At 37.1% G+C, this 21,695-nt stretch overlaps 3 protein-coding genes and 2 long non-coding RNA genes across 14 annotated transcripts; 2 read left to right on the top strand and 3 right to left on the bottom strand.

Annotated features, from left to right (window-relative positions):
• Positions 1-117: 117 nt before the first annotated feature.
• On the bottom strand, positions 118-6,506 carry LOC107272052 (AP-3 complex subunit delta-1). 2 transcript variants are annotated; one of them, XM_015748766.2, is made up of 14 exons: positions 6,218-6,506; positions 5,986-6,081; positions 5,791-5,919; positions 5,219-5,629; positions 4,670-4,743; positions 4,010-4,453; positions 3,707-3,937; positions 3,474-3,636; positions 3,233-3,415; positions 2,713-3,151; positions 2,368-2,639; positions 1,685-2,287; positions 1,186-1,611; positions 118-1,078 (listed from the first exon to the last, which is right to left on the bottom strand). In XM_015748766.2, the coding sequence occupies exons 1-14, from the start codon at positions 6,311-6,313 to the stop codon at positions 989-991; spliced, it is 3,657 nt and encodes a 1,218-aa protein (XP_015604252.1). In that variant the 5' UTR covers positions 6,314-6,506; the 3' UTR covers positions 118-988. The 2 variants fall into 2 exon arrangements, with proteins under 2 accessions (XP_015604252.1, XP_024945081.1); XM_025089313.1 differs by lacking the exons at positions 5,219-5,629; positions 5,791-5,919; positions 5,986-6,081; positions 6,218-6,506 and adding an exon at positions 4,891-5,012.
• Positions 6,507-7,079: 573 nt separating this feature from the next.
• On the top strand, positions 7,080-13,705 carry LOC107272048 (inner nuclear membrane protein Man1). 3 transcript variants are annotated; one of them, XR_001538815.2, is made up of 12 exons: positions 7,082-7,650; positions 7,843-8,525; positions 8,717-8,825; positions 8,896-9,116; positions 10,050-10,264; positions 10,325-10,447; positions 10,518-10,647; positions 10,869-11,142; positions 11,214-11,438; positions 11,519-11,703; positions 11,796-11,961; positions 12,051-13,705. XR_001538815.2 is itself a non-coding variant. In XM_025089311.1 (11 exons), exons 2-11 carry the CDS (start codon positions 7,940-7,942, stop codon positions 11,897-11,899), a joined length of 2,172 nt encoding a protein of 723 aa, XP_024945079.1. In that variant the 5' UTR covers positions 7,080-7,466; positions 7,843-7,939; the 3' UTR covers positions 11,900-13,705. The 3 variants fall into 3 exon arrangements, 2 of the variants coding, with proteins under 2 accessions (XP_024945079.1, XP_015604245.1); XM_025089311.1 differs by having other exon boundaries at positions 7,080-7,466; positions 11,796-13,705; XM_015748759.2 differs by having other exon boundaries at positions 11,796-13,705.
• Positions 13,706-14,349: 644 nt separating this feature from the next.
• Positions 14,350-20,521, top strand: LOC107272049 (ninjurin-2). Of its 7 annotated transcripts, XM_015748763.2 has the most exons (5): positions 14,977-16,773; positions 17,695-17,805; positions 18,186-18,251; positions 18,488-18,720; positions 18,807-19,173. In XM_015748763.2, exons 1-4 carry the CDS (start codon positions 16,255-16,257, stop codon positions 18,692-18,694), a joined length of 903 nt encoding a protein of 300 aa, XP_015604249.1. In that variant the 5' UTR covers positions 14,977-16,254; the 3' UTR covers positions 18,695-18,720; positions 18,807-19,173. The 7 variants fall into 7 exon arrangements, with proteins under 7 accessions (XP_015604251.1, XP_015604249.1, XP_015604248.1 ...); XM_015748765.2 differs by lacking the exons at positions 14,977-16,773; positions 18,488-18,720 and adding an exon at positions 14,350-14,846 and having other exon boundaries at positions 18,860-20,521; XM_015748762.2 differs by having other exon boundaries at positions 14,978-16,773; positions 18,488-19,173.
• LOC112494998 lies at positions 14,689-18,904 on the bottom strand. Its single transcript, XR_003061111.1, has 3 exons — positions 18,775-18,904; positions 18,473-18,689; positions 14,689-14,823 (listed from the first exon to the last, which is right to left on the bottom strand). It is a non-coding gene; the product is annotated as an uncharacterized LOC112494998 (long non-coding RNA).
• LOC107272051 lies at positions 20,220-21,204 on the bottom strand. Its single transcript, XR_001538816.2, has 4 exons — positions 20,988-21,204; positions 20,804-20,826; positions 20,530-20,638; positions 20,220-20,439 (listed from the first exon to the last, which is right to left on the bottom strand). It is a non-coding gene; the product is annotated as an uncharacterized LOC107272051 (long non-coding RNA).
• Between the last annotated feature and the right edge of the window lie 491 nt (positions 21,205-21,695).

The following is a 21,695-nucleotide window of genomic DNA, read 5'->3' on the forward strand; positions in this document are numbered from 1 at the left end:
ATGCAACACACACATGGAAATTAAATGCTAGAAATAGAACAATTTTTAAAAAATTCTGTAACTATAGAAGATGAAATTGAAGAAGATGAACATTGAAATGAATCTCAATCCTCGAAATTTATGTTAAATATAATATTTAAAAAGAATTATTCTTAAAACTTGTAAATAAATCTAAAATGTATAGATAAAAAAGAACTTTTTTTTGGGTACATAGATATATGCTGTGAGCCTGCATTCGTACCTGTTACATTTGTTACTTATATTAAAACAATAAAATTTTTCATCGTTCAACTCTTATTTACAAAAATAAACCAGCTAAGCTTTGCAAGGGGATTCCGGAGAATAGCCGATCATAGTAATCGATTTTAGATTATAAAAATAACATTTCAAAAATGAGCAGCAAACTAAATTGCAGACTCCCAGGAATTGCAAAAGTTTATTATTATTACCTTCCGCGTCTTTCACATAATTCAGACGTATTTGTATATTTATATATTTATATATATATATATATATATATATATTTATTTATTTAGTTTTTTTATTTATATATATATATATTTATTTGTATGCATCTATAATCTTTACGCTTAATGGATCTTACGACCAAAGTTTCATTAGAGAGCCCAGTCGAGGGTTTCTTTTTTGTTCATCTTCATATATCTTCGTCAAAATGAACATTGTCATCAACGCCGTTTTTTCATATCTTGATTTTCATCTGAACATATTCATCCAGCGGCAGCCGATGCTTACATTTTACTGTTTTTTTGTCTGTATTTCTTTTTAAGATTTCATTACTATTAATATGAGTATCAATAACGCTAGATCAACGATAGCAATTTCGCATCACTTTCGCTGCCTGACGGAAGTGCGTTAAACTTCCTGTTGATATTACTTCAATTGCAATTAGGAATTCACTTATCGACGCCAGGAATAATTCTTCGCCGCGAAAACGCGCCTCTTATATTTTTTTTTACTAAGAACTGGGTTAAGTTAGGATCCTTGAGATTTCATCAATTATACCCAACAAGAGGGCGTTATTGTCACTTTTGCCTTCAATCGTCAATGTTCCAGATTTCTGAAAAGTTACGTTGTTTTAAGTCACGATGCCAAAAGCACTCTGAGAAACGAATCTTAAAAAACTGTAAAAGTTAGAAAAGAAACAAAAAAAAATGATCTACTTACATTTTGTTTTAGTAAAAGGCACACGTGATGTCCTTTGAGCGAGTGTCCATATACCGAGGCAGTGTCGTTTACTTGTTCAACAAGTGTTAAATGGCACTTGTAGCAAACACTACTCAATATTTGACTGAATTCTTGATGGGGTTCGAATTCTTTTCGAATTTTTTGAGTCAATTGGCCACCGCCTAGCAATTCCGTGAGAATGTCTCTGTGCGACAAGCGTCCCACCATAAAACTACTGCATGGCAAGTACATGGTAAAGTCAAGCTTCTCCTGTACGATTCCCAAAGGACTCTCAACCATATAGGTGAAGGTGCCCTTTAATTTTTGAGCAAACGTCACATCTGATACCAAAATAGCGAATTGTGCTTCACCTGTAGTTTTCGGTGCCAGCTGGAAACGCAGTTTCACACCAAATTCATCGCCAGGCTGTAAAGTTTTTATATTTATTAAAAATTCATGAAATGAAAATTTATCAAGAAAGCGCAAAGACTGAACTCACGCTTCGTACTAGCTTCAATGTAGACGTGTCCGACACATCAAAATCCATTTCCTTTACAAGATGTTCACCGTCATTGATAAGCATAATGGAGGCTATCAGTCTGTCTGTTTCATGAGGCAGTTGCTTCAACTCGTACATTAATTTGATAGTTTTGTCCTTAACAAGTTCCTCGTACATGGACATCCCCTGACCAGCAGTCGTACCCACTTCCGACCCGTTGGAGTCGTTATTCAAATTTGGTAAAATTTCCTTGGACGGAGTCGAAATACCAGCTGTTTCCTCGTACCCGGATGACTTCTTCGTGCTTCTGTCTTTTGACTTTTTCAATTTCTTTCTGTGCTTCGAATCCTCCTCATTGTTTCCCTTCTTCTGCTTGTCGCGACTCTTCGACTTCTTCGTTTTCTTTGACTTTTCTGACTTCGTCGTCGTTGCTTCTGGAACTTCGACATAGTCACCGGCACCTGAATCTCGTACCTTCTCGGGCGACGTGTCACTTGCCAGCCACAGATCTGTGTCGTTAGCATTTTCTTCGCCAGTCTTTCCATTCTTCTCATTTTTCTCCTTCAGAACTTTGCTCTTCTTTTTCGACTTTCTATGTCCCTTCTAACACAGAGCGAATAATAGTTGTTTAGAAGAAAGATTGTTTAGAAAGAAATTCAATGAAAAATTTAATTAAATATTACCTTTTCCTTCTTAACTTTTTCGTCATCCGTCCTCAAGATTTTCATATATTTATTAGGATTCTGTAACTCCAGATAAGAGAGACGCTCGTCGTCACGCAGCGGCACATCCAGATCGAAATCCAAAAATCGATGAGGATCATTCTCGTCGCCGACTTCAAAATCATCACCGTCGCTCAGTTCAGCACCTGGAGGTAATTCTCCAGCTCCTGTGTTCACGAGTTGTGATGGATATTTTTCATCTTGTTCCTCATCGGAACTACTCAAATGGATGCCTGAAATAAAGAAAAGTGTCCGCTGTACCTTCAATACATTGTGTCAGAAAGCTGACAAAAAAGTTATTCATACTTTTCTTAGACTTCTTCTTCTTCGAATGTCTTTTTTTGTGAGACGTTTCGGTGCTTGCACTCAAACTCAAGTATTTACTGGAATCGGCGAATCCTGGAACATTCAAAGTTACTGGTATATTTAACTCAGCAACAGGAATCTTATCGAATTCTTCTTCATTGTTATCCGCGCCTGCATTGTTAAACTGCCTTGAATTCTTTGCAGAAGTATTGGATCCTTTTAGATAGTGCGGATTGTTTTGTTGTTCCAACTTCCTGGCCTCTCGTCTTTCTTGCAATTCTTCAGGCGTCGGTTCTATCGATTTGCGCTTATCATAAAATTCGCTCGACTTATCCGCTTTTACAAAAATATCATTTATGTCTGGATCCTCCGAGTCGGAACTGTCAGATGGCGGATCATTGATCCACGCATCAAGATCCAGGCCCTCTGGAATTTGAACCTGCACACAATTAACGTGCTGCATGCCATATCTGAAGAGTCACAGTAACAAATTTCCACAAATATTTCTTTCTTAAATTACCTTTCTTTGCGCTTTGGGAGCAACAGGATTCAGTTCACCAACAAAAGTCTCCATCAATTCGTTCGCCAAACCAGGATTTTCTTTAAGACACTCTAATAACACCAAAGCTGAACTAGACCGTTCCTGCACCTCTAAATCGCCACTGCACACGAAGGCAGATATCTTCTCCTTCAGTGCATAAATCTACAAGATCAATGTCATCACAAAAACTTGTCACATAAGATCAAGATATCTATCGTACCTGTTCCATCGTTTCGACATCACCATCTTTCTCAGCTTTGCTCAAAGTGCTTGCAGCCAATTTCAGAATATTGTGAACGTAAACGGCTTGAATGTGACCTGGTAAATTTGCAGCCTGAGATCGGAGCATAGAGCATAAAATAGCCAAGGGATCGTCAAGCTCACTGTGGATTCAAAAAGTCTGTCTCAAGTCTCTATATAAATCTTGGAAAATAATTAACAATTTAAAGTCACCTGGAAAATTCGCCACATATCCAAGCTGCAGCGTAAAGTACTTCAGACATAGTGGCTCTAGGTTGTCCACCGATGAGTAGGTGTGCATTATCCAATAATAAGGCACATTGTTGGACAGCATACTTTCTAATAGCCTGTACACGAATCGCAACGTCTAACAATTGAGTAGCCACAAGCTTTCCATGCTTGGTACCTTCCATTCGTGTAAGCTCAACCAGCACAGATATATACCTTAAAACGGTGAATGAAGAATTTCAAGAGCAATCAATATATAAAGAATCGTATTAAAAAAAGAATACACACCACTCAAAGTATGTAATGAATTGATAATTGTTCTGCGAACAAATCTGAATGATCTTCGAGAGCAATTCATCCCTATACGTAGTTCCTTCAGCCTTATCCATATGAACCATAAGCTTTCGCACAATTTCCATCAAGTTTTTCTTGGATACCATTCCATAGAGAAGGTCCAGGGCACGCAGTCTTATACTCTCGTCTTTATCATCGAGACACTGCATTATCAGATCCTTATGTGCCTGTACGCTTTTTGGATGCGTTTTCAGGATCTTAGACATAGCCAGCAGCCCTAAGTATTTCAAATTCTGATCAGAATCTTCTATGAGGATTCGCAATTTCTGTACGCATAGCTGTATCGAGTCTGAATGGTTTGGCATTCCAGATGATATTGAGATTAGAACTGCAATCACTGTATTTATGCACTCATAAAGTAGTGACATAGCTGATGTGCTGCAATATATAGAAGTTTGTTTTAGGATTATTGTGTATCTTCTAATTAATTTAATATACTGATTACCAATAGCAGGAGCATGATAGCAATTAAACAAAAATACTAGAATCAATATAGTGTTCTTATAAGTTATGTAATTTTACTTCTTAATAACGCTACTGCTCGGCTATTATTAATAATTTTAATAGATCAATCACACTTATACAATTAAATACCTGTGTATGAGATTGGTAAGGGGTTCTATTAATTTTTTTCCAAGCCTAGGTTCTAGGGGTGTCAATGCGCCAAACTGAAAACATTACATGGTGCCTTTTAAGTATTATAATAATAAGAATGTGCACACGTACAATATGCTAAGATAAAATGGATATTTGGATTATTTTAAAGATTCCATTTGCATATGCTATGAATCCGTAACTTGTGATTAAAATTTTACCTGCAAGCTGCATTCATTATCGCGCATTATATTACAGATATATCTTGATCAATAAAAACTACATTTACTAGCACTAAATTTTCATCAAATCGATACACTACGCGCGATAATTCAACGTAATCGGTATGGAGAACCTTGATATCAAATCTATAAGTGGTTGAGTGAGACGTCGACCCATTTTTGGCTCAATCAGGGTTACGATGGCAAACTGAACGCGTGAAACAAGATGAATATTATTTTTCTTGTTTTTTTCTCAGTCTCTTAATGTGGAATCCGTGTTTCTAAAAGAAACAAACAACCAATACATTAGGAACAGGAAATTACTTACTAATTTGATGATCTTGATAAGCATCCAGTTGTTTGTTGAGGTTGTCATCAGCTTGAAAAAGACAGGTGCCAGGCTCAGATAATTTTTAGGATTTTTTCTAGCTAATTCACAAACAACATTCACAGCAGCTGACTGGACACCGCTGTCTGGATCCTCTAGCTTTTCTTTTAACCTGGGAAATGCAGGTCTCAGTGCCTCAGGAAAGCGTAGGAATACTTTGTACATCATTAGAACTGCTTTTTTTCGCAAGTATGGTTTTGTTGATGTCAATAATGTCATTATATCATTGACCAAGTCACGAGCTAAATCTGGACTTATGAAACAGGACAAACCACTCAGTGCTAATCCTGCATCATATTGGTTTTGACTGTTCAGATCCTTACGAATCATGTTTGTGGTCAGCATAAGGAGCTAAAAAAATTTAATTGATATATAAGCAAAATTTAGCAATTTCATAGGTCACACTCTCATTCTTATCAGCAAATGATATATTCATACAAAGGTTGTCAGATCATTGACCAACTTTCAATATCCTTTCTGAACATTATTTTGTGCATAGTGAAAGTGCTTACATCAGTGTCTGCATGAAATCCCTGACTTGCAGCTAAATATCCAATGCGTTTATAAGTGAATTTTGCTGAAGACATGACCTCAATTACATTGAAGCCAGCCCAGCTTATATCATATCCCAGCATCTGGAGCTAAAGACATAAATACAAAGTAGTAATGCATGTAATGAAAAGAAGTAAGGAATATACATTCCATACATATGTGAGCTTGGCTACTGCATTTGCTTTGACAGCAACATTGTCCTGACGAAGTTCTTGTTTTATCTCTTCCATACATTGTGCAATATATTTTGCCTGTAAAAATAAATCATTTAACATTATTTTATAAGACAGCTGGTGAAGTACTGTGAGGTAAGAGGTTATATTCCAAAAGAGCTGAACCTAATAATTCTTGCAATAAATTATGTAAAATAAATTACATGGTACCTACTTCGTTCTCCTTATTATTTCGGATACCACGCACCAAATCAGTTAAGTTCTTGTCAAACATTCGCTCAAAGTTACCCTTGACTTTTTTAAGAGCCATTTTTTGTGGTATTTGCAAGAACAAAACGGATCAAAATGTTTTCAACTTTCTTGTGAAATTCTCTTCTCTCGTAGACCAGACTCAATTATTTTAATTGTAATATACTCTTCATTGAATTAGGACATCTTAGAAATCTAATCCCTGACCGCCCAGTAGATAGCCATTTTACTGCCTTTTGACAGGTTGGCGGAGGCAACCCTGATTAGCAATGAATTTTACTAGGGACATTTTTAGTTATAGTGAAAAATCACGAAATCACACACTTGGATTCATCTGTCAGCATTGGAGCCGGTGAAAAACACAAATATAAAATCTCTGTATTACACAACATAGGTAACAGCGATCGTATTAAGTATTAAGGTTTATCCTTATTAAATCTTAAGTATCAAGTATTAAGGTTTATCCGTCTCGCCACTTCTGATGGGAATAAAACGTGACGAGCAGACCTGAGTACGCGCGATGCAAACCAGGCCATTATATGCAGCATCCATGGCAGGATCTTTCCAGTCTATTTAACTCAAACTTGATTAGTAATTTCTCCTCTACTATGATATTGCAATTTTAGGAGTAACTTCGTATTTAATGCATTCTGTACGTCTAGTATTTTATTACACATTCCCCTAGATTCTGCACACGTAATTTGAAGCTGAATACAAACAAGCATCGTCCATGCATACATGGCTTAAAGCTATTTCCATTAACGCGCCAATCAACCAATTGGCAGCTTTAATTTAAGCAGTATACGATCGCTCAATGGAAATGTAACATTCACAAAACAGACGCGCCTCAACGGCCGTTAGAAAAGTGCGCCATTTTTTGGCTCCAGTGGAAGGAACCGAATATTCGTAAAGGCTAGTGCGTGGCGTGAGCGATTAGGTATCGTTGAGGCGACTGCGCGAAATCGCTCTTGTGTATAATAGTAATAAACCTGCGTGATCGCACACGGAGCGCGGCGGTTACGCCAAGACGCGAAAATCGTGAGAACGAGTGCTTTGCTATAGTCTGGTGTAATTCTTAAAAACTGGTCATACCGCGATAACCGCGTCGCTCTTCATGTTGATTTCTGGTACATATATAACTGGAAGAGGAAGCTGAACCTTTGCAGTTAGGAGCGTCCAGTTGACCGTTTCTATTGGAACAACTGCAAATTGAGGTAGAATCATAACAAAAATGTCCGTGGAAATATTAAGTGACTCGGAGCTGCGGAGCAAGCTTGCCGAATACGGATATCCTGTCGGCCCCGTCACCCAGACCACAAGAAAAATCCTCGTGAAGAAGTTGAAGAATCTTATCGAGACACGCGGCGGTACTGGCTCGCGGCATTCCCTTGCTGCTAGGTAATATTACAATTCCTGTTGTAATTATTTAATATTTGAAACAACTTTTAAGTTGCCGGTTTATGTTCATTTTCAAAGCCATATAACTTAGAGAATCGTTATGTCGATTATACTATTTATAAATGCTGAAGTTTTGTTAATATTTATCTGGTGGCAAAATTGTGTATTTTTATTTTGTTTAAAATGTTATAGGTACAGCAGCGATGATACTGATGATGATGCACCATCAAATACAATTCCTACCAAAAAACAAACAAGCTCGAATAGAAGAAAAACATTGGCAAATCCGATGCCTCCACCTCCGTCAGCACCAACTGCTCCCATTACAATGACAGTGCCAAGGAGTCCGGTTAAACGTCCTGTGAAGTCACTATCAAGGAATTCTGACAACCAGGCTTCGTTAGGTTCAGATTATGATCGAGCCTCTCCTGATCTAACTAGTAAATCTGTCACAAAGAGTATACAGAAAAAAATGTCAAGATCGTACAAGCTAAGTGCCACTGATGGTTTGGAAACAGGATCTGATTCTGACATTGCTCAGGAGGGAGAGAAAACATATTCTATTAACAAGTTTGGATTAGATCATGGAAAGCAATATGATTCTAAAATGCAAGACCGTGCCTCTGCTGATCCTTATGAATGGAGAGCACAACCTCATGTTCGCACTACTCTAGATGATAAATATGTCGCCCCACCGTTTAAACCTAATATATCGCCTATACACCCTATGAAGGAAGATCTTTATATACGAGAGGATTCTAACAAGGATAATCCTTTGTCTAATTTTGAGACTCCTTATTTGTCTGAGTTTACAAGAAGGCTCAGTCTTCGTACCACTGCGAATCTTCCTTCAGTATCAAGATCATCTTTAACGAGTGAGTATTTTAATAATGAATGTTTAATTTTCAACTATTTAGAAAATTCCTCATCTCATAATCTCTTACATTTTTCATTTTTTCTAAACACTTTATTAAGGAAGCGCAAAACTGCTTTTTCATTTTTCAAAATTCTTTAGCAATAATACATTTGTTAAGTATGGCACAACATAAAATCATATTTATTTTAGGTTCGGTTATTGGACACACACCATCTCCAGTTTTAAACGAAGTTAAGGAAACTGACTCAAATGGTCATTTCTCATCACTGAGATCCTCGTACACGACGTCGAATACAAGGTTCGTAGAATTTAATATGTGATAGATTTCAATAAGAGGCACCATACCAAATAATAATTAAATTATTTAGACAACCCTTGTTGAGCTCAAGGTATGCGACTACACCTGCTGAAAAGCCAAGAGACATCGTAAGGACATTCAAATCTTCAACGGAGACCAAGGAGGCGAAGAATAATCAAAACATGGTGTCCGTGGTCCTGGTGGTTGTCCTGGCCCTTTTCTTTGGCTTACTGGCGATAATGTACCTCGGCCTCGGTAGCAAAACTGAAGAGATACCAGCAATTTCTCCGGGTAGGTATTCCGGTTAAAGCACAATCCACCACCATATTACTTAATGTTGGGGAGGTATGCACGTATAAATGTCATACGCAGAAATAATAATGAGAAATCTTTTAACTAGAGTTTATTAACGTCTTTCTCTTTGTCTCTCTTTTGTTCTGTCACACCTTTAAAACTGTGTATAGCGTGTCCATGACTATCTGAATAATCTCTTATGAACTTTTCTAATGACAAGAATCGCGTGGCTAATAATGAAGTATGTGGTGATATTTATCTGTTCTAATTTTACACAGAACTCTGTTATAAAATTTCCGTATTTGGATTGATCAAAATAATCTTACATTTTACATAGAATTGAGCGGAGCTAAATAATCATTTTGTCAAATGAGAAATGAAACTCTTGGCTTAATAATGATCTATTACACAGTATAATCTTTCTATTTTTAATAATTCCCTAACACTATTCGGGGTTCAGGGTCTGAAAACTTTCATTTTAATACAGCTCGATAGGAGATATATAGTCGTTAGGTTACCTATCATCGATGTATTTCTTTTCTAAATGTGAACAATAAATGTTATACATTGTGGTGATATCGGTCTGAGCATTTTCATTTCCTTTTCCTTGCGTTCACGTTTTTTTTTTACTTCCGCTTAGATAAAAATGGTACCCTATATTGTTTTATACTTTTTCATTCTTATTTCTTTATTATTTTAAAAATGTCGAGCTACAAGTCATGTTAATTAAAATAATTCAATTAAATAGAGTGTACTAATTGTCAAGTAAATGAAACATTGTCTTATTGTTGAATTTACAAAACACTTTGAGCGAATGGAACAAAGGTATTGAGCCAAGCTGTAAATTTAACATTTGAAAAACTTAACATGAAATTGAATAAGAAATTATAGACTGTCCAATTAACTGTAGAATTCATTTGCAATTTATAGACAGCAACGTGCCTCTGTGCTTGTTGGAGGATCCCGACCACTCCAGACCTGGTGTCAACTGTGTTCTGCAAGAGAACCTGGAGGATGTTTTGGACCTGCTTAAAAAACTTCAACCAATTTTAACAAAAAAGGCTATAGAAGCTGCCTGCAAGTATAGCGACGAAGTGCCATACTTAACGAACAAAATGATTATCAACATGTTCACCAACAAAGTGGTAAATTTAGTTTAATAAGCTTATAAAATTTTGTAATTACCAACATTTGTATTATTTTAGACAAAATTTCAAATTGAGAATGATCTAAACAACGCTCAAGTGCTCGCCATGAACAACCCAAAATGGGGGATATCCCTTATGGAGGTGAATGATGAAGGCCCTGGTCAGGTCTTAGATTCGATGGTGAGTTTTAATCATTTGCTTTAATCAGTAACAAAAAGAGTGTCGCGTGACTTATAAATACAATTTTCAGGAGAAGGTCGTGCTGTCACGCGTTGATGGAAATATCGGTATGGTAATACTAAATCCTGAGCTCCCGATGCAGTGTTACATCAAGAACAAAATCTACACGGTCTTCTCATCGCTGCTTATCGTCGCCATCGGTAAATTTCTTACTGACTCATTATTACCCGATTAGCTACGGCTGAATAACATGTTCTCGTTATCATGTATATGATTGTTACAGTAAATTAGTTTGACACCCTCTGTATAATTTTTCAAGTTGATTTTACTTAGCTTTAACAAATCAAATAATAGAATTGAGCTTGAGTTATTGGCTCTCAGTTTTATTGGTATCACGTGACAAAGATAAATATGTTCTTAGGTGCCCTGGCAGTTATTTGCACGCACAAATCTGTCCTCTGGTATCTCAGATACAAAAAGCGCTCGGAAAAGGAAGTCTTTCAGTTGGTGAGCGATATCATTGGCATGATCGAGGCTCATCATCACAATACTGTAACGTCCAGTCCTGGTGGGACCCAGGAAACGTACTTAGCTATCAATCACGTCCGGGATGAGCTGATACCGCCCAAGGATCGCAAGAAGATGGGCAGTATTTGGGAAAAGGCTGTCACATTTTTGGACGAGAATGAATCTCGGTAAGGAAAGCAGCCATAGTTAGATTGAACTATTAAAAAAAAAATGAAAATAATTAAACGTATGATCCCAGTGTCAGAAGAGAAGTGCAACAAGTGGCCGGCGAGGAGTTTCACGTGTGGCGTTGGCTGCCAAGCAACAACCTGAACGTCTCCAACTCGCAGGTATCACAATGCGCAAATAAAAAGTCAAAAGTCTGGCAAGGACAGGCTTTTGAAACGATGGAAGGTTCTGTCAATAGTCTGACGTGTTCACCGACTCCGTGCCTCAAGATTCGACACATGTTCGACCCTGACGTGTGAGTATAGTAATTTTTCACACATCTTTTGGTATTCAACTGGATGGCTAATTTCAATATCGATGGGATTGTCGTAATAGTGAGTTCGAAGAAGACTGGGAGACTAAGGTCCAGGACGCCATACTAGAGAAGTGCGGTGACCGAGTGAAGATTCTTCATATCAGAGTGGATCGTGGCAGCCGGGAAGGGTGCGTTTACATGAAGTGCATGTCTCAGGAAGATGCTGGAAAGGCCTACAGATCTCTTCATGGATGGTGGTTTGACAGTGAGTTATAAATATTTGATGCTTTTCTCTTCACCCTTGCTATGATTGTGTCGGTTTAGATTTTTGACTCTGGTTTTATTTGATCTTAACAGGCAGCTTGGTGACTGTGAAATACTTAAGACTGGAACGTTACCACGAGCGATTTCCAGACGCGATACATTGCAAGACGCCATTAAAGCCGAGCAACAATCAGTGACTCTCGATGCAGGCGCATTACTGGCAGAGTCAACTGGAGACCAATTAATCAACCAACTCAAGGTCAATTGAATCGTTCATTGCTTGGTCTTTTGCAACGGCAAAGAAAAGGAAAGGAAATAAGTAAAAATGAATAGTCATATCCTCTTTAGGTGTAAAGAAAACCCCATAAAGAGGCACAAGATGAACGACAGTTCTCGTGAAACGCTGATAGGCTGACCATTTTTTATTACTCTTGCCGTACTTGGCGCTGTGATCGCTGAAGTGACCAGCGCGTTCTTGTGACGCAAAAGGAAACGAGATGCGCAATTTTACGATCGCCTTTATTACTTTATACCTGAAGCATCGCGGAATACTACTTCTTCCTACGTTGCAACCGAATTACACGGCGCTACTTGGCGATTTATTATATAATTTAAGCGAGACGCATACACTCACAAAATATTTTTTTTCGTTCTTGCATTTTTTTTTCTGACTTCTAGTTAACGGCCTACGATTAGTTAAGACTTTCTGCTGGTTGTGACACAGTAATGATAATCAGCGAGAAAGCGTTTTGAGAAAAGTCAAATTAAATGTTTTTCCAAAAGCAATCCTGTTTCCTCGTAGATTTTAGAAAGTTGGACTTTTTGGATAGTTTTTTTTTTTATATCGTTGACCAGGCCACATCTGTCTCGGACTGTGCATAAGTACAATTAGTATTTCGTTCAGAAAATTGACTAACCCCATCTTTTTCATTATTTTCCCGACAATGCATTAGGAGTAACTGAATTGCTTATCATCGCGCAAAGCTTTCTTCGTTTTCCATGATTTTTCAAATTCAACCAATTGTCATATGGCAGCTACTCAAAAGCCAAGCAATTTTTCTCTGACTCTATTGTATCGTTTTACGTATTCCTTTGCGTTTTGAATCTAAAGATTGTCGAATCCCTTGCATCTGGAGTTCATAGATATTCTGAAGAAAAAAACCTATGCCGACGCGGACTTTATTAATTGTTATTCAGTTCATTTTATTTTATTTTTTTTGTTTTATATCGACTGCGTATACCTCCTTGAGTCAGTGTACCTACTATGTAAAGTAAATCCCCACTCTTCAGCACTGCAACACGAAGACACAATTTTTAACCTATATAATTTATGATTAAGTGTAAAGAAAAGAAACAAAGAAAACAATGTCATCGATCGATCACCAATGTCTCTAAGTGCTTAAAAATTGTAAGACTCGACATGGTGACCAGAAAAAAAAACGTAAAATTTCTTTTCATTGCGTCTTTAAGGAGATTTTTCTTTCGTTCGCGCATAAACGGAAATAAGAGACTCGGTCGAAGCGCGTTCAAGTGAATCGGAGTTGAATGAACTTTATTGAGAAACACTGCAATCCATTTCAAAATATTATATACCGCGACTGCCTCGTCCACGATGATCGAAATGATTATTCAAAGTGATTATCATTGAATACCTTTGACGAATCATTTCTAGTCCAGCGCTGCCAACCAAGCGTCCATCTATCGTGTCCAACGGTGTTTTAAGATAGTGGAAAAGTGCAAAATGAAAAGAAAAGCAGTTAAGGATTTTGAAATAAGTGGAGCGTCATGTATGATCTAAGTAAACGGCATTATAGTCTATCAAGTAATCTTGTAGTACTGAATATAAAATATGGCAGACTCGAAGTTTAAGGAAAAAGAAAAATGTCCAATTTTACGAGACATTCGCGGTTTACCATTCGTTCCTAAAGTGAAAATAAACGATGCAGTGTTGGCTCTGTAACGGAATTAAAAAATACAAATAAAAAGATGTTTTAGAATGGTCATTCGTATGAAAGAGTGTATCCGTTGATTTGTAAGAATATCCATGAAATGCGTATACATATATATGTCAGATATTTCGAGTACGTTATTTCGATTGAATGATCATAAAAGATACTATACCTAAGCAAATGATAAAGTACGACTGTGAAGTTATAGCTGAAAAAATGAAAATTCATTGTCCAGCTGATACACCGTCGGACATGATTGCTTTGAAAATAATAATAAACAACAATTACATAAAAATTTTCAAAGCAACAACAGAAAAAAATGTATAGTGTTTCAAGTAATATTGACTACGTTTATTTACCTCTATCATAATTATACAGGATGATTAAACAGTTATTTCTGACGATGATGAAACAACGTCAATTGACGTTAGTGGTACCTGAGAGCCTGAAGAAAGTTTAAGAGATGCTATCAGTGCCGCACGAGTTGTTGTTCGGTTTTAACGAAAGACCAGTTTTGATAATCCAGCAACAACTGGACGTCTGTGATAATTCGGACGAACGTCAGTTACCAGTTGTCAGTTCCTAACCAAGCAATTGGTTATACCGGGTGATTTTATCCGTTGCCATGACTATTCCTGTGCACAACATTCGATCCTGCCTGCAGTTGGTGGCATCCTGCGGTGGTTGTTGGTTTGCTGGTTGTTTCCTCCAGCTGCCAGTTTCCATCGAGGAAGGTGTTAGTGAAAGTCATCAAGTTCTATTGAGAATTTGCTCTCGAGTGAACTGACCAATAGAACGAGGGGACAGTCGTAGCACTATGCAACGGTAAATAAATCGGCAGAGTCGAAAGAGCGCGGGCTTTTTCCCACGATTCGTGATCCAGTACGCCTCGGCATTAAATATATATACCTGTAAGATAAAATCGGTATCGAGCTCTAGAAAGACTATCTAGTTGGTGGCTGCCCGATCGTCTTGAGAAGAGTGATATTTGTCGGTGGACTACGATCCTTTCCGTATTGTAATTCGTAATCTGGTTTCGTGAACGTTCGGCCGGTCGTGCCCGGGCGGATTTTCGAAATAGAGTCCCAGTTGATTATATTTTATTTTTATTCGTTTACGAGTTATTGAAATCATTGCCGTCATGGCTACCACCACTGTGTCACCAATGAATGCTGAAAATGGAAATATGTCTGGGGTAAGTAAACTTTTTTTTACAATAGATGGATTTCATTTTTTTGAATTGACCAACCACTTCACTTAGTCATACTTTGATTTTCTTTTCCTTTATTCCTACTTCTTTTTCGGGCAAGCACTTTTATTTATTTAATTCCTTTATCGTTATTGATCGAATCGCGAGAAATGTATAGGAAATATTTACAAGTTCTTTTATGTTACGTTTAGTCGATATCTCTGCGTCATTTCCCATATACGTATCTAGGTGAACTCTGTGTTCTATGCCAGGGTCAAAGATGTTCATGCAATAGTTATAAATTCATATACGCTCTGTGGAAGGTAACTGTAGTTGAAACATGTTACGTGACATGATTAATAGTTATTTACAATGGCTATGCAATTATTATTGGGGATCGATAAACGCCCAGGAAGTGAAAGAATACAACTTTTACAGTGTGAATAAGACCCTCAGCTTAGTATGTTTTTTTACATTTCACTACGAGATATACTTTGCACAGGATGAGTTTCATTTATGTTTTCTATTTTATGTTAATGTTGTAGAGAGTTAAAAAAATTAAACAGGAAGCTCCTGAAGGACAGATTAAACTATTTTCGCAGTCTTCTTTTTTTTTTGGAATCTGGTGTTAAAAAATATTTGTGGAAGTCGAGGGTTAAGATGTTTAATTGCAAATCATGTGGAATTGGATAGGAAGTGATTTGCTTAAAATAAACAAACTTCCTTGAATCGCTTCAGGAATTGTGCAATGATTACACGAGGAATTTATAATGATGTGACAAAATTACGGTAAATCATTATCGATAAAAGAATAAATTATGCAATAAGGAACGAGATTTTTGTGAAAGTATAATTATTCAGGAATCTCAGAATTGGTATTCGTTGATTATATTCGTGTAAATTTTTAATTAATTGCCAAAGGCAATCGTGATATCTTTATTTTCTCATCATTCCACCATGCTATCGTTATCTAATTGAGTTATTGACAGCTATCATAAAATGATAATCTTTAGCTCAAGCTACTTCAGCAGTTAAAGTACCGTTATATTGCAACAATAGAAAGCTTAGAGTTAAGCGAAAGAAGCGCGAAGATACAAATGGAAAAAAAGGGGGCAGTAGAAGTTGAGTGGCGATTTCGAATCCTGCGGCAGTAGCGAATCGTCGCGTGGGTTATTGATCCAACCAATCAGTCGAGAAGAAACGGGTGCAGGAGTGACAGTCGCTCGGAAACCGGGATTGGCTAATTCAAATATTTTTCTCTCCTATATAAATAAACGTTGAATTTTTCTCTTGTGCATTTCGTTAAATGGATGATAGTGAGAATCTTTGGTAATTTACGAAAAAAAAAAAAGAAAAAAAAACATCGGAACGGGTAACTGAACATTTTACTTGGATAATTACGTTACAGCGGATCATGTCGCGTTCGAAAGTAGTTATTGAAAATAATTTGAAACCGTCACAATTTGGCAAATTGGCTTCGGGCGGGGATGATTTCGATGATATATACGAGGATCCGTTAGAAAAATCAAAACCGTCCCAACCGATTCACGGAGCGTCGTCTGCTCGGACAGAGGAACGTTTTAGAAACGAACCAGAAGTAATGGAGTTCTCTAACGCTAGAATTTCACGTGCTAATTCGGAAGTGCCAGCGACCAGTTCAAATGATCAAGACAATTTTCATCCAGAAAGTGAAATCGCAGTTAACGAATCGACGGCCAGTGACAAGCAGGATAATCGAAACTCCAAAGTATTCAGTGTATCGATCGTGGATAATCGAAACTCGCAAAGGTTCGAAAATGCCGTAGAAAATATCGCAGTCGCAAACAACGAGACAACCTCAGGAAGTAAGGAACTTCTCACGGAAAATCCGGAATCCGAAAAGACTAAAAAGCAGGACAAGGCCGACATTAGCTTGAGAACCATCATCGACATTGTAAGCATAAAAGATTTATCAAACAATGCATAAAGGAATTGAGATATCAATCTATACGCTGGACAAAAGAATGGATTAAATCTTTTGAAAAATATGGATACTCAATGACTCATTTAATCGCGGTCTTTACGATTCATCATACCTACTCAACAATATTTGTCTTCTATTAATACGATATCAAAACAGATAAGACACTAACAACCACTGAATCCTAAGTCATCAGTTTTTTATTTATTCAATTTTTATCATGTTCCCTATACGAAAATATTGTTTACCAAGGATACGTAGATCATTATTTTTAAATCTTTATTGTTGTCTGTTGATGAGTCTTCACTTGACTCAAGTCATCGGATTGCGTAATTTAACTCACAAATAACTGTGCATCAAGTTCGCAAACAATTCGGTAAAATCAAGTTGGATTGCTTGGATTATAATTAAATGCAGAATTATGCAATGACCTCGTCGCACGTCCTGTTCGGCTTCGAATCCAGTTGGAGGCTAGACAACACGTCATCGAAAAACGAGAAATGGTGTACAAAATGAACGAAAGCGTATAATCACACTTCACCTCACGAAATGAAGTCATTCCAGTTTCTTTGTCCTTTTCACTTTTTTTGTTATATCCCACCCATAATGCATTGCTTAAGCCAGCAAAATTCATTTATCGAATCAGTCGTGTTACCTTGTTTCACCTATCAAGATCGAAACGGTTATTTATTGTTTTATTATTTATTTGCTCGTGCATACGAATCTGGGAATTATTAGTGAATGCAGATTAAATACTAAACATCCAAAAATGACCATACTAGATATTGCCGAGACTATTGTAAGTCTCCGATACTTGTTACACAAACGTTTTGTTTTTATCGATGCAATCGTTCATTGTGAAATTTATATTTTTCTTTCTCTCTTTCTTCAAAGGTCAAATCGCTCGATGCAAATCGTTACGCAACAAAGAAAACAATTGCACAGGGTATGCTGGACATTGCCCTCCTCACTGCCAATGCATCCCAGCTGAAATACATATTGCAGGTAAGATTCATTGTTCAATATGGTTAATTTTTCTTTCATTTTACATCCTACTGCGTCAAATCTCTCCAAGCGTAGAAATTACTCGAGCGTAGGTGAAAATCTGCGCTTCTTGTTTTGTTTTGCGATTAATGATTATTTTCAAGGAAACGAAAGGGAAAAAAAGGACTGACAACAAAGCCACAATATACGCAACACTCAGATCGTGCAATCCAATGATTTGTCATTAAGTCACAAGAGAAATTTATATCGACTGCTATTCAAAGGTTTAATGCCGTTTAAGAATCTCGATTAATACGCTTTTACGATGTGCATTTAGGCATTGATAAAAAAAATGTTTTAACAAAACTTACATAGTTTTACATACTAACATTTTTTTACAGGTCGGAACTCAACATGAATTTTATATTTTGATGCTGTCGCTGATATGCGTCTCCATTGGATTGCAGGTATCATTTTACAAATACTATTAATTGTCATAGAGTGTATGTACAGCAAAACAATCAAGATGCACCACTTAAATGAAAGAGCTGTTTTATAATCTTTAAGTATAATAGTTATTGTTGATTAGTTCGTGATCGGATTGCAATTGGTCCAATTGTCGACTCGAAACGCTCAATATGCTAAAAACGTATGGAATAATAAATAAGAAAAGAAAGAGTGATTATACTTTTTTGGAGGTTAGATCCTGTCGGGATTACTGTCTCTCTCGCTAAACCTAATGCGAGACTGCAGGATGGAGGACGCCAAGTACGCAATTTCCGTAGAGTGGATTGGCCGATTGAGAGTGACACTAAGCTTCGTCGTCTTCTTGGACAATCTTCTGATCGCTGCCTTCGATCCGACGGGATTGGCAGCCTTGTTATCCTCCGATACGATTGCGCAGGCTTAGAATCATTTGAGAGGCAAAATTAAATGGTGAAATAGTTCGTTCAAATCTAGATCTCAATTTGAAAAATATACGTGCATTACCGGAAGTTCAGTGCAATTGGATCAATTCGCAGGCGCAGACGCCAATCATTGCTCAGCCGGAAATTAGAGACAAATCGTTGCACAGGCCGTCGTGGGTATACTCTATCTAATCGTCGGTGGATTAGACATCAATCGCGAGAGGGATCATCGGGCCGCCTTGATTCTAAATGATCTGATCCTCGTCGGTGTCTTTCTGATCAGTTTGGTGAACGTGCTGGTTTCCGGTTTCGGTATGGAGCACAGTAATCAGCCGCTCCAACTGCTAACACACAGGATGGAGAGAACGGAGGAAACGTAACCAATAAAGAAAAGACATTCAAATCGAGTCGTACGATCGGGCCGTTTGCATTTCCGAGTCATTAAATAAAAATAATCAATATATCGTCAATCATTACGAGATAAGATTCTGGGAGTCATCTTGGGTGTGTTGCTGATCATGCTGGACCTCAAACGGAACGAGACTGTTCGACGAGTCCAATTGGCTAATCACGCCGCTTTGGCAGTCGCCACTGGCGCCACCTTTTGCGACGTCGTTAAAATGACTTTCGGTTTCGATCCTGCTGTACCAAAATTATCCCATTTCAATATTTCCAGATCCCTGTAATCTTATAATATCCATTAAAAATCCAGATGATGTCTCCATTATTTTTTTACTTTATAATCACCATTATTTTCGGACATTGAACCATTTTTATTATTTATTCTATTATCATGGTGTAATTACTTTGTTTAATTATCTTTAGTTGACGCTCCCATTTATTATTATTTCTTTTTTCTTTTTTGTTTCCGTTATCCAATAACTCCATCAGCTGATCCAAGGTATTATTTGCGTCCTGCTGGGGTCCTCTCTTAATATAAACAAGCAACAAGATCAAGGGAAAGCCAATATATGGAACAACATTTGTTTGACGTTGATGGTTTTGACTGTTGCTGTCAACGCTGTTATATCCGCATTTGACATGCGTGGTACCAACAGTATTACGTCCGGAAATACGCCGGCGGCAAGTACGCAAGCTTCCGGTGTCCGATAATGTGGTATCGGGATACAGTTGAACCAATGTGATTATTTTTATTGTAAATACCATATATCATTATAGGCGAATTCAACACATGTGCGTACAACAGCATATGTAACGTTGTAAACTTATGAGAAAACATTTTTGAACTATTAGTTAAGAAACTGTAGCTATTACTCGAATACGTTACAAAAAAATGACTGTCAATATAAAATTACGAATAATTGTTAAATATGACGTATTTTCTTTTTAATGAAGATGCTGAACTCGTTTAAGATGCTAATCAGTATACATAGATAAGACATTTTTTTGTTTAGAAAAATTTAATTCTTATTTTTGATTACTGTACTGTATTTCGCCGTGATATATGTCAGCTTAAAGATATTTAAAATAACCAATCTTAATGAAATGACAAGAAAAATAAACCTATATGATTTTATGCTATAAGCATATTTTTTCTGCTTTAATCAAATACGTATTTAACAGTTGTTGAATTTGATGATTGATCATTATATTCGATGAATTTGTGCGCAACTAATAGGATTTTAATGCGACAAAGAAAAATGTTGATATTTAAAAATTTTTTTCGCGCCCTTATTATTCTATGTTGAAATTTTCCTGCGATCCAGTATGCATCATTTCTTTCCGCCTGCAATGATAATGCAACAAATTATAACATAAACATCTGTCAATAATTGCTAACAAAATAAAAGTGCAAAATGTATTATTTATTACCCACCTTTCTTTCCGCCCTTCTTTCCAGCATTCCCATCAGGTTTCACTTCAGCTGTTTTACCACCGGAACTAGCATTAGCGCTGGCGCCGCTAACGGCACCTGCAGCTTTTTTCTGTAAGTTGTTTTTTACAATATCTCATTTGCCTGCATTATTTCTCACGATCATAACAAAAAGTGGATTACAGAAAGACGCGAAAGAATTAATTAAATGATCTTTGATGAACTTTTTAAAAATAACCATAAAAACAACAATAAAACATCTTATGCTATAACTCACGTCTCCACCTTTTCCACCACCACCTAAAAATAATCGTCAATCGATCAGCATCACCAAACAGAACGAGAATATATCCACTAATGATTATATCCTAATTATTTATATAATAACACCAAAAGCAATATTGAAAAACCATTTGCAAAGTCAAAATGTATACTTATATGTAATAGTAAAGAAAATGTACCTTTTCCTTTAGCCATAATGCTGCGGTTTTATCGAGTGTTATCGGTTGTCAATATTCTCCACGGAATGGAGTTCGCAATAAACGCTCCTCGATGCAATGGCGACTTACACTTTCGTTTTATTCTCGAATTGCGTATGTCCTCTGTTTCGATGTTATTTTCATCCTCGCGCGCTACTACCAGAGATGAGTAGGGAGATTGCCAAAAGCTAGTTTTCATGGACCAAGTTTCATTTCAGCATCGCCGCGCCACCTAAGCGGAGGGCTCTCCAACCAATCCATGTTCTTTATTGGTCGGGCATACACATATAGTAATACCAAAGATGAGTAGGGAGATGCACAACGCTACGGTTTTAGGCGATACCAAAATCATGGCGCCAAATCGTAGCGGCGAGTCTGGAAGTAGGATTTTGTGATTATAACTTTCGTCGACAATGCGAATCCCATCGCAGCCGAGCTAAACGTGAACACGAACGTGTAGCTTGGCGGGCAGAGGTTCTCCGCTACTCACCTCTGGTTCCGAAAGCAACCCTTAGAACGAGAGTTAGAACTATAGAACTTCACAAGAACTATTGTAAAAGCCTATTGTTGAAATCTTTTTGAGACATTTTTAAGAAAGTGCGGTGCGTACTTGACACTCGCGTAGAACCTCAATTTGTGAAAAAATCCCGCAAAATATACGGAGTAGATAAAAATTGAATTGAAATTACA

This window comes from Cephus cinctus, unplaced genomic scaffold (genome assembly GCF_000341935.2).
Source record: "Cephus cinctus unplaced genomic scaffold, Ccin1 Ccin1_scaffold1101, whole genome shotgun sequence".
Classification (NCBI taxonomy): Eukaryota; Metazoa; Arthropoda; class Insecta; order Hymenoptera; family Cephidae; genus Cephus; species Cephus cinctus.